General features: G+C 38.9%; 1 protein-coding gene across 2 annotated transcripts in view; it reads right to left on the bottom strand.

The window, feature by feature from the left end:
- tube1 (tubulin, epsilon 1) overlaps window positions 1-12,189 on the bottom strand; it is a 43,373-nt gene that overhangs the window by 9,094 nt on the left and 22,090 nt on the right. For both annotated transcript variants that reach the window (XR_009640962.1, XM_060821118.1), the window contains exons 7-9: window positions 6,664-6,851; window positions 2,904-3,076; window positions 1,243-1,383 (exon numbers count right to left, since the gene is read on the bottom strand). Coding sequence is in view for 1 of the 2 variants with exons in the window: in XM_060821118.1 (XP_060677101.1) it covers window positions 1,243-1,383; window positions 2,904-3,076; window positions 6,664-6,851 (502 nt within the window). In the remaining variant the exon portion in view is untranslated. The remainder of the gene's footprint in view (window positions 1-1,242; window positions 1,384-2,903; window positions 3,077-6,663; window positions 6,852-12,189) is intronic.

Raw genomic sequence — 12,189 nt, 5'->3', positions numbered from 1 at the left:
GCTTCCTTTTAAGAGATTCCCTCCATCTGAAAATCTAATGAAAAAAAGAACCATGATGTCCTCTCTGATGACTAATCATATAAATCAGATTTGAACACTCATTTTGTGTTAAATTAGCTGATACAAGTTGGGTTCGTGATACTCAAAAACCGCAGGATCAGATTTCACATTTTAGATTAGATTAGATTAGACTTACAGTGTGGAAACAGGCCCTTCGGCCCAACAAGTTCACACCGACCCGCCGAAGCGAAACCCACCCATACCCCTACATTACCCCTTACCTAACACTACGGGCAATTTAGCATGGCCAATTCACCTGACCCGCACATCTTTGGACTGTGGGAGGAAACCGGAGCACCCGGAGGAAACCCACGCAGACACGGGGAGAACGTGCAAACTCCACACAGTCAGTCGCCTGAGTCGGGAATTGAACCCGGGTCTTCAGGCGCTGTGAGGCAGCAGTGCTAACCACTGTGCCACCGTGCCGCCCACAAATGTCCTTGATGGGCATTTTCCCTGGGGTGAGCAACAGTTTGTTCTGTATTTGATGTGGTTGTTCCTTGTCCCCAGTTGATTGTAGCTAAGATGCAATTTATCCCGCACTTATCCTTGTACACAACTGCGTGATCCTCCAACTGACTGGATGTAAAGTTTGGCAGGAACCTTCTGCCAGACTGTGGATCTTACAGGTTTGCAACACCACCCCTTCCTCCTGGTCTTACAGTTTCACCAGGATGCCACCACAATTCACTTAGAATATTTCTACCACTTACTTACTCACTCACTCAAGGGTTCCACACTTCTAAGCCCTTCTCTGCCTTACCAAGCACACTGGCTTCTTCTCCTTCCTTGGATCAATTTCAAAACCATTTTCTTTACATTCAACTGTCATCTATGACCCTTCTTGCAGCTTTATTTCTCAGGCATTGTTTCTTGCTCTCTGTCCTCTACACTCCAGCATTGACTGCAGTTTCTTCAGCTGCCACCTACTTGTTCTTTGGAATATCTTCTAACTTACTGCCTCTTTTCATATTATCAAGAATTTTCACAATGCTTTTCTTTTCTGTTTTTCCTATCTCCCAATCTCATCCATCAGCTTTTTTTTTCCATTTTGTATCCAGGTTTTACATGTATGATCCTAATCTCTCAGTTGGTGGAGAAACAGTGGTGATATAGTAATGTCAAAGAGCCAGTAACTGAGCAATATGACTTACTTTCCAAAAACACTGGCAAAGGCCCTACCTTCTTGTCGGAATGTTTACATCCGCCAAGGTATATAAAGGAGTTAGACTAGAAACAAGATAATGAAGCCGTGGATATGGAACCAGGTTCATGGTGATTTCATTAAGATCCATGTTGAGAGATCCTTCAAACCTAGCAGAGCTGAAACAAAAATAAGACAAGTAAATTAATGCCAACACTTTTACACAATCTTGAGCTATGTAAAATGTTGTTCAAATGACACCTTATTCATCAGAAAAGATTCCATTACAAGTGAACTCAGAATTAAACAAACTGCAACACAGAGTCTAGGGCAAATTATTGATTAGTCAAGTGTAATGTTCGTGTTCTATCTGCCAAAAAAATATCATGTCTGTCACTACTTAAAACTGCAGATAATAAATCTTGTCTGCAAATAAGTAAATACTGTGTGAGTCCTCATTGTATAACCAAATAAATGCTTTTCTAAAAACTATTACACACATAGTTAAAAACAAAAGTAAAATATTTTTGACCTGTGCGAAGCAAAGTTGAGAGATAAATCTATTAATAATCAAAAATAAATTCAAGTATTTGATGAGGAAAATACCTGATGACAATGTACCATTTTGCAAGAAGTTAATTATTTTTACAGAAAGTTTTTAAACCCACAAAAATTCAAAGTATATTGATTTTGTAAATCAATGGACATGGCATTGTTCAATGAACATAATTCTTAATTTCAAAAATAATTGATTAATGCTTCTGACCAGATCTTTTAGAAAAGATTTTTGAGGATTGTTTAATACCTATCTGTAAAGAGCCAAATTTCCCTGTAGAGTTTTAAAACATTCTACAAAATACAAAGTTGTTTGCAATGAAATGTCCACTTGAGAAGCAATTGAATGAAATGACAACAGTCCAAAACAATACTATTTGATTTCACAGTATAGAACAGAAGACATTGAGATTTTTTGAGCAATTATGCAACTTTGACTATTTTATTACACGCATAAATAATATTAATAAAAGATGGGCAGGGAAACAAATGAGGTCAAGGGTTTAACAGCTTCTAAAACAATTGGACTAACTTTCTAATGAACCACAGTCAGTGTCTTAACCAGCTTGCATCAGTATGCATCCACACCCTTGGGCCTGCGGAGCTGACTCAAACCTCTACTGCCACTCAGAGAAATTTAAGCCTAATGGGGCTTTTGACTCTGCAGACCTGCCTCAATTTAAGAGATTTCCCAACTCTCAGTAGCAAAACTCCGATCCCTTGACTACAATATGGCTTTCTCTCAATTCTCCTCGGATACTCCCAAATTCTATTTTGCCTTACTTCGTCTTATCTATTCCAAAACATTCAAGCACTTTTCTCATCCCTTCACACTGAAATAAAATGTGGTCTTACCTACAAGTGGTTCTATCTTTCCTTGATCATTTTCTTTTTTTTAGCAAAACTCTTACTATTTCCTTTTGTCTTGATTTTCAGTTTCTATGCACACCCTTAGTCCATCTAATCCCCTTTTTCATTTTCTTTCTCTACTTTTTAAATTTCTCACTGGCATCTGCAACAACACTGGTCAATCGTGGCAGATAAATTTACAGAATTTCTTTCTGACCGCTATATACGATCAAAACTAGCCCACACTATCCCAACTTGTTGAATACTGCAATTATTTATATAAACATTCACTCACCTGGTCAAATTCAGCAGCAAGTTAGCTACAATATTATTCATAGCGTCAAATGGTTTTTCCTGTCGTTTGACTTTAGACTGACCAGAAATCAATGTACTTTGCAGTTTTATTGCAGATGCTGATTTACCAGAATTGGCCATCTGATTGATTTTGTTCACTATGTCAATCAAGGACTGTTTTAGAAAAAACAATAAAGTTCAGACAATATGCATTTTGAAATTTAGCGCTATATAAAGCCATAATATTACATTAGTATAATACAAATTGTTAGAGACAAATACAGGCCTTAATATTTTGTGGGGAAACAGAGAATGCATGGCAGGACTGTAGTAGCCAGGAAATGCCAAAACAAAAGTATTCTGAAAGGGTTTCTGAGTTTAACAGAAGGAATTCATTAAAAAAAAATTCTGTTTCTTGGTTAGGAGCCAGAGCGATATTATTGTTGAGCAGGAAAGGGGAGCATGGAGGTAAGGTTGGGATACATAGAGGCTGCAAATTGAGGAAATCAGCTAAAATCAAAAGGTTTTATTTATTTAATTAATTCTTAGGACATTGGAGTTCATGGGACTTTAAACACAGCAGAATTAGACCATTCACTCCATTGAGTACATTCTATCATTCAATATCATCATAGCTGATCTAATAATCCTCAACTTCACTTTCCTGCCTTTTCACCATTGATTCATGGATAAGAACTCTCTGTTGCTTTCTAAAGTCTTTCTCCATTTAAATAATGTTCAGCTTTTCTATACCTCCTGTGAAAATGCCTAATCCTTCAATTCCTCACATTATATTCCACCCATCAAGTTTTAGCCAACTCATTTAATCTGTCTATATCCATCTGCAAACTGTGTCATTCTCACCAACTGCCTTCCACCTAATTTTGTGTCATCCGTAAACTTGGCTATGATACACTGTCCTCATCCAAGTCATTAATATATATGGCGAATAATTGTGGCCCCAGCTTCGATTCCTGTGGCACTCCACTAGTTACAGGTTGTCAGCCTGAAATTGCTCCACTTATCCAAAATCTGTCTTCCACTGGCAAAACTAGCAGTGACAGCTCATCTCTAGATGTCTCAACTGTGTGTGGCCATGTTGGTTTCTTCACTGGATAATTAAGAGCTACCTCTATTGGGTGCGTAGTCACACAACAGCCAGGCACACAAATAGGATTCCTTCAAAACAAGATTCCTTCAAAACAAGATTCCTTCAAAATTTTATGTCTCTTTCTCTACTACCCTCTTGAGACCACTGATAATAGCTTTAATTGTTCAATTTTATTAAAACAGAATTCAAATTTTCAATGGTCTTGGCTCATTTAAACTCTTGTCGTGATTATTAGTCCAAACCTCTGATTTATTAGTGCAATAACATAACCATGATGCCAGTGTTTTCAGCCAGATGATAGACAGTTGCACTGAGCAGACAGATTAGCTGATGTATAGGGAACAACCATTCAATCTGGTCTTGCTGGGAGAAGCAGAGCCACAGCAGGGAGTCTTGCCAAGAGACTTCAATTAATCAGCAATTCTACTACCTGCCAAAATGGCCCATTTCAAAATAGAGTTTCCTTATGTGGCCTCGAATTGATAAAAAGCTTAAGTGATCTGTAGACTGCCAAACTATAAATTGTATTGATTATTGCAAAACATATTATTCATAGGTTGATTTGGTTTCAAAAACCATTCCTGTCTCTATTTACAAAAATCTAAAAACTGTTGTTTCAAGACACAATTAGTGGCAAACTGACAACGTTGTGACAATTTCTGAACTCAAACAATCCCAGGAATTAAATCACTCTTGTAGTTATTTCAGAGCTGATGTGAAAAACTGAGCTTATTTATAGAAATAGAAATGCTGGAAATATTCATGCCAGACAGCATCTGTGCAGAGTGAAACAGAATTAATATTTCTGATGAACGTCTGATTTTGGAAGCTGTGCAGAGTTAAGATCAAATGTGATTAAGCCACATAAACTATCTGAATTCCCTGAAACAGGAAGTTATTTTTCCTTGCAATATTTCATATAAAAGTGCTTTTATTTACCTCCCTCTCTTCCACTTACTTGGTCACTCATTGGTTGCATATTCCTAACTTACTCCTTTTATACCATTTGTGATATGAGCTTACTGCAAAAGGAAAATCAGTGCAAATGAAGATTTGAAAACACAAAATGCTGGAAATCCTCTACATCAGGAAGCATCTTAAGAGAAAAAGAGTTACTTGGAGATTGATAACTTGATGTTAGAAATGCTGTCTGTTTCATTTTCCACGATTTTTTGTTCTTACATATTAGCTCAGTTGCTCATCTTGTTTTTGAAATAGCTACAGGAGATATGGATTTATATCTGGCTGTTTGAGTTCAAAACTGCAACAGCACTGTCAGTTTGCGATTATTTGCATCCTGAAATATAACTGAAGGTCTCCACGATGATAATAATAATAAAGAAGAGCAGATATTTTGCAACACTGTTTATACAAGTACACATCTTTCAGGATAAATGTGCCTCTGGAACAGTTAAAAACTTTCAAACACAATGCTCAAAAATTAAAATCATTAAGAATTGAATAAAAAGTAATAATACATTTCCCAAAAATAAGGTAATTAAAATTAACGTTAGGTTCTCTTGGATTTTATCCCAGTTGGTTTCTTGAATATGCTGCCCTCTTAACTCTCAATCATCCCATCCACCTTCCACACGATTCAAGTTCCTGCACCCCGATGGCTTTGAATGCCCTTCATGTCACCATGACCCTTTCAATCAGCCATATGGCCCAACTGCCCCTATTCCATATTAATATCAACCCATAACCCTTTGCTTTCACACCTTTGATGCTAACTCATCCAGTGTCCACAAGCCACAGGAGCCATGCTGAGCAGAGCAAGTTGTCACATCTCAATCTGAACATGTCCATCCACCACACAGACTCTAAATTGGAGGATTGTGGTGAAAATTCCGAACATCTATTACAGATTTCATTAAATCTACATTTAATTTACATTAACATTAAATAGTTAACCCCATTGGAAAGACAACATTGGAATAACTTCACAGTTATACTGACCTTACTGTCAGTCAAGGGAGTGACTTAAGTTCCAACTGAAAACTCAGCATGGAGTTCAGGGCCCTACTGAGTGAGTGAATCCCTAATGTGGAAGTCATACCTCACCCCAGTTTCTGCCTCCATATCTCCCCTCCAGTAAAATAGAATCTTTCTATTGGGGGCAAGACCTCTGGATCCAAGTGGCATAACCCATTTTAGAAGGTCCCGAGACACTCCACAAGTTTGTAAAAATCCAGACCAAGTTTTTGTTATTGCTATACTACCAATGTTTGGACAGCCCACAACAACTTTTCACCAAGGTCTCCATGGCCATGTTTCTCCTTAGCTCTGAAACTTCCTTAACTGTGTACTCAACGGATTTTCATAACTCTTCAATTCTTCCACGTTAGTTTCACATTTATCTAATTTCTTTTGTCTGCCATTGGTGCCTATGATTTCAGCTAAGTCCTCAGTTTGGATTTCTCAGTAAACTGGTCCACTACTCTCCTCTTTTCAGATGTTCCTTCAAACTTCTGACTACACTTTTGCTTCTCTATCTGAATTCTCTTCAGCGCTGGTATTTGTATCTATAATACAATCCCATGAAGCATTTTTGTGAGTTGTTCTATTTAAAAGCATGGTATATAAATCTAAATTATTTGTAACTACATTCCTTCTTGAAAGGTATATCCTGGAATATTCTCATGCATACCTGGTTTTCAATGGGTAAAACACAATCTGCATGCTCAGTCAGTTCTTTCATGGCAAGAACACTGTTGTAAGGTGAAGTGATCACATCATCATCAGCAGAAGGGTAGACAGACGTAACAAATCTGTAGACTTCTGGAAACTCATCCTCTAGAAGGCTCAGCAAAAAGGTACCCAAACCAGAACCAGTCCCTAAAAGGAATTTTTGTTAAAACTTCATCAACTCATACTATTTTACAAAATATGCTGAAAACAATTTATCTGTAGATCTAATTTAGGTAAACTTTGATTTACATTTGCAGAAAGTTGGGAGATAGCAGACAGAGAATATTGTTGAAAGGACCATTTTCTGGAAGGTTAGATGTGACGAGAGATTTTCCCCAGAAATCCAAGCTGGGGCTTCATATTTTCATTTCATCTGTCATTAATTTAGATGAAGGAAGAGAGTTACAGATGTTATTTTTCATGTGACACTAAACAGCCACACAAATTGTGTAGATGAGGGAGCAAGAATATATACACAATCCTACTGAACAGGCAAAACCAAAAAGGCAGTTACAGTTCAATGCGAGAAATTGAAAGGCCATCCACTATGAAGCTGAAAAAGACAAATCTAAATATTTTCTGAATGGTGAGAAATTGAGAGTTATGAAGTAAGATAGGAAAGGAGAGGCAGGAGCAGGCTTTGGTCCCTCTAGCCTCCTCTGTCATTCAATTGGATCATACCGATCAACCTCAATGCCATTTTCCCTGATAGTCTTTAATAGATAAATCTATCAATCTGTGCCTTGAACATACTCAATGACTAAGCCTCCACTGTCCTCTCCAGAATTCCAAAGATTCATCACCATCTGAGTAAAGAAATTAATCCTCATCCGAGTCACTGAATGACCTATTTCCTATTCCGAGACTGTGACAGAATCTTTCCAGCCCCTGAACGATGAGGACATTGGTAAGTCAGTTGAGACAATAAGGCAAACTCAGCAGAAATTAGATTCTCAACACTGAGAAAAAAAGTCAGCTTCTGCAACAAACCTTTGGATGGCAAGATGATAATGTTGCTAATGAGCAGTGAGGGGCCTATTTGCATTACTTCCATGAATTATTCCCCAATTTTACCTCATTGATATGCTGCTTTGCACTGTCCCACCCACCAAATAGAAACTAGCTGATAATCATTCCTAACACGAGTGGGAACCTGGTGACTTCAGCTTGCCACTTGCTCCCCCAGAGCTCTATTTTGAACAGCAGTTACCAACATCTCAGAGCATGCTCCATCAGCGGTGAATGCACACCTACAGGCACAGTCATCAGACACATACCAGCCTCACAGCAACCTCATGGCTCATCCCCGAACTCAATTAAAATACAGTACTTCACTTTGGAGAGCACCGGCATCTCCCATTGCAATGCAATGTCAGGACACTTTGCATCTAAAGGAAGGCATCCTACATCTGGATTCAACCAGAGTGTACCTAAGGACTTTTCAAATTCGAAAATAATTAGAAAAGATAGAGAAGAGGAACTTAGAGAACGAGGTTACTCTGAAAAAAATAAACTGCATTTATTTCAAGGCAAGGGGTCTCACAAGTAACGCTGATGAAGTCAGGGCATGTATCAAAACATGGGACTAGGATGCCATAGCTGTTACAGAAACTTCGCCGCGGGGGGGAGGACAGGACTGACAGCTCAATGAACCAGGTTTTAGCTGCTACAGGAAGGATTGAGAGGAGGGTGAATGAAGTTTTTGTTTAAATAGAACATTACTACTGTAATTAGAGAGGATATTTCTGAGGGATCATCCAGTGAAAATATATGGGATGATATTAGAATTAAGTAAGGGATGATCACCTTGATGGGATTGTATTATAGGCCCCCACAATAGTTAGAGGAAAATTGAAGAGCAAATATACAGACAGATCTGAATAAATGTAAGACTAATAGGGTTATAATTTTATAAACATAAATACGAGCTTTTAATTTTCTGAACTTTAACAGGGAGTGTCAGTGTTAAAGGTTTGGATGGTGAGGAATTTATTAAATGTATTCAAGAAAATTTTCTTTATCAATATATAAATGTTCCTTGTAGAACAGGCGCAAAACGATCTTCTCTTGGGAAATAAGGCGGGGCAAGTGATTGAAATGCTAGCAGGTGAACACTTTGGGACAAGTGATTATAATTCTATTAGTTTCAAAATAATAACAGAAAAGGATAAACCTTCCATAAAAACTAAAGTTCTAATTGCAGTAAGGCAAATTTTAATGATATGAGACAAGAACTTGCAGAAGTGGATTGGAGTCGAGGGTTAGAAGGTAAAAGAATGAATGACAAGTGGAAGGCTTTCAAAAGTGTGAAAGGTCAGAGCCATTATGTTCACGTTAGAAAGATTATGCTGGTAAGATTAGGGAACAATGGATGACTAAACATATTGAGGTTCTAGTCAAAAGTAAAAATGAGTCATATATTACATATAGACAGCTGAAATCAAATGAATCGCTTGAACAGTATAGAGAGTGTACGGGCATTCTTAGGAATGAAATCAGGAAGGCAGACAGGAGATACAAGATATCTTTGATAGATAAGGTTAAGGATAATCCAAAGAGATTTAACAAGTACATTAAGAGCACGAGAGCAACTAGAGAGAGTAGAGCCCCTTAAAGATCAGTGAGGTTGTCTTTGTGTTGAAGGTTAGGAAATTGGAGAGATATTAAATGAATATGTCATGTCAGTTTTACTGTGGAGAAGGAAATGGAGTCTAGAGAACTCAGAGGAAATAAATACTGCTATGTTGAACACAGTTCACATTACATAAGAGAACATCATAGTAGATAAAATCTCCAGAACCTGATCAAGTGTATCCCAGGACGTTGTGGGAATTTGGGGGCAGAAATTGTTGGGACCCTCGCACAGATATTTGTATCACCTGCAGCCATGAGTGAGATGCCAGAGGACTGGAGGGTGGCTAATGTTGTACCTTTATTTAAGGAAGGCTGTAAAGAAAAGCCTGAGAACTATAGACTAGCAAGTCCGATATTAGTGATGGATAAGTTGTGGGAGGTCATTCTGAACGATAGGATTTACATGCATTCGGAGAGGCAAGGATTGATTAGGTATAGTACGCATGGTTTTGTGCGAGGGAAATTGTGTTTCACAAACTTGATTTGAGTTTTTTTGAGCAAGTAATAAAAAAAGTAGATGATGGTAGAGCTGGTAATTGTTGGTTAATTGGATGTTAGTAAAGCCAGGTTCCGCTTGGTAGACTAATTAGTAAAGTTTGATCACACAAATAGCTATTAATGGTGATTGTTAGTGGCTGAAAATGAGTTGTGTGGAATAGCAGACTATGTAAAAACAAGGCCTGCGGCAAGGACATGGGAGAGCTCCAGCCTTAAAGTATTGAGTCTGGAAAGCTACAGGGTCCCCCAGTGGAAAATGAGGTGCCGTTCTTCCAGCTCATGCTGAGTTTTGCTGGAGCACAGCAGCAAGCCTAAGACATAGATGTTGGCAATGAAAGAAGGTGGTCTGTTGAAGTGCAAGTGTTCAGCAAAGTGGTCACCTAGTTTACGCTTAATTTGCCCAATGTAGAAGAGATCACATTGTGAGTAGCAAATGCAATAGACTAGATTGTGTGAAGTGTAGGTGAAACATAGCTTCACCTGAAATGTTTGGGCACTTGAATACTGAGGAAGCATGTTAGAAGTCACAAGACACCAGGTTGAACTGGCTGGGGCTGGTTTCTCAGGAGTGTCAAAGGTTGTGGGGTAACCTCATGGAGGTTTATAAAATCATGAGGGGCATGGACAGGATAAATAGGCAAGGTCTTTCCCCTGGAGTGGGCAGTCCAGAACACGGCATACGTTTAGGGTGAGAGGGGAAAGATATAAAAGACACCTAAGGGGCAACTCTTTCACCCAGAAAGTGGTAAGTGTATGGAATGAGCTGTCAGAAGAAGTGGTGGAGGCCAGTACAATTGCAACATTTAAAAGGTATCTGGATAGGAAGGGTTGAGAAGGATATGGGCCAAGTGCTGGCAAACGTGACTAGATTAGGTTGGGATATCTGGTCTGCATAGATGATATGGACCGAAGGATCTGTTTCCATGCTGTGCATCTCTAGGACTCTATGACATGGGATTCAGGGTGTGCTTGCCAATTGGATACAAAATTGGCTTGCTGGCACGAAACAAAGGGTGGGAGTGGAAGGTTTTTTTTAAACTAGAGGCCTGTGACCAGCGGTGTTCCACAGGGATCGGTACTGGGTACACTATTGATTGTTATTTATACAAATGATTTCGAAGAGAATATATGAAGCATGACTGGTACATTTGCAGAAGACACCAAAGTTGGTGTTATAATGGACAGTGAAGATGGTTATCCAAGATTACAAAGAGATCCTGATCAATTGGGTCAATGGGCTGAGGTTAGCAAATGACGTTAAATTTGGATAAACTTGAGGTATTGAATATTGTTAAAAAAAACAAGGGCAGGACTAATATAATTTAATGGTAGGGCCTTGGCTAGTATTGTAGAACAGAGACCTAGGAGTCAGGTCCAGAATTCTTTGAAAATTGAGTCACAGGTTAAACAGGGTACTTAAGAAGGTGTTTAGCATGCTTGTTTTCATTGCTCAGACCTTTCAGTATACGAGTTGGGAGGTTATGTTGACATCGTACAGGGCATTGGTGAGGCCTCTTCTGGAGTACTATGTACAACATTTCTGGTCACCCTGTTTGAGGAAAGATATTATTAAACTTCAGAAAAGTGAGTTCAGAAAAGATTTCCCAGGATGTTGCCGGGAATGGAGGGTTTGAGTTACAAGGAGAGTCTGGATAGGCTGGGACTTTTTTTCACTGGAACATAGGAGGTAGAGGGGTGACCTTATAGAGATTTATAAAGTCATGAGGGGCACAGTTAAAATGTTTAAAAGACATTTGGATAACTACATGGATGGGAAAGATTTGGAGGGATATGGGCCATCTGCAGGCAAGTGGGACTAGTTTAGTTTGGGAACATAGTCAACATGAACTGGTTGGACTGAAGGGTCTGTTTCCATGCTGTATAATTCGACAGCTTTCTGCTCTCAGAACCTGATAACTTTGTGTCTACTTCCAAGTCTACAGCATCTCTGCCTTGCCTTCCCTACTTGCGCTTTCTCCCTCAATCAGAACTCAAGGTACTTATGTTTTGCCTTGCTTGTTGGCACAAACATAAAGGCTGACAACTTGTCATGCCTGGCAGCAGTCATTAATCAATGGGGTGGAGATGTTACTATACGTCACTATCATGCTACATCAATCTCATGGCAACATCTAGTGTCTGCCAAACATGCAGCAAACAAACTGGTAAGCTTCAACCAAATGACCATGTCTCAAACTTTGAGGGAAGTAGTCCTCGGTCAAATGAGACAACCTTTAGTCAGGAAATGCTAGAACAATTAGTCAAGGGGCATGCCTGCCATCAATCCAGTGGCTTGAACAGTCAGTTGATTGCTTCTGGCAGTTTGGGTGAGGGATCTGTGTCATTATTGTCT

This window comes from Hemiscyllium ocellatum, chromosome 3, assembly GCF_020745735.1.
Source record: "Hemiscyllium ocellatum isolate sHemOce1 chromosome 3, sHemOce1.pat.X.cur, whole genome shotgun sequence".
Classification (NCBI taxonomy): Eukaryota; Metazoa; Chordata; class Chondrichthyes; order Orectolobiformes; family Hemiscylliidae; genus Hemiscyllium; species Hemiscyllium ocellatum.
This window is presented reverse-complemented; position numbering and strand designations above follow the sequence as displayed.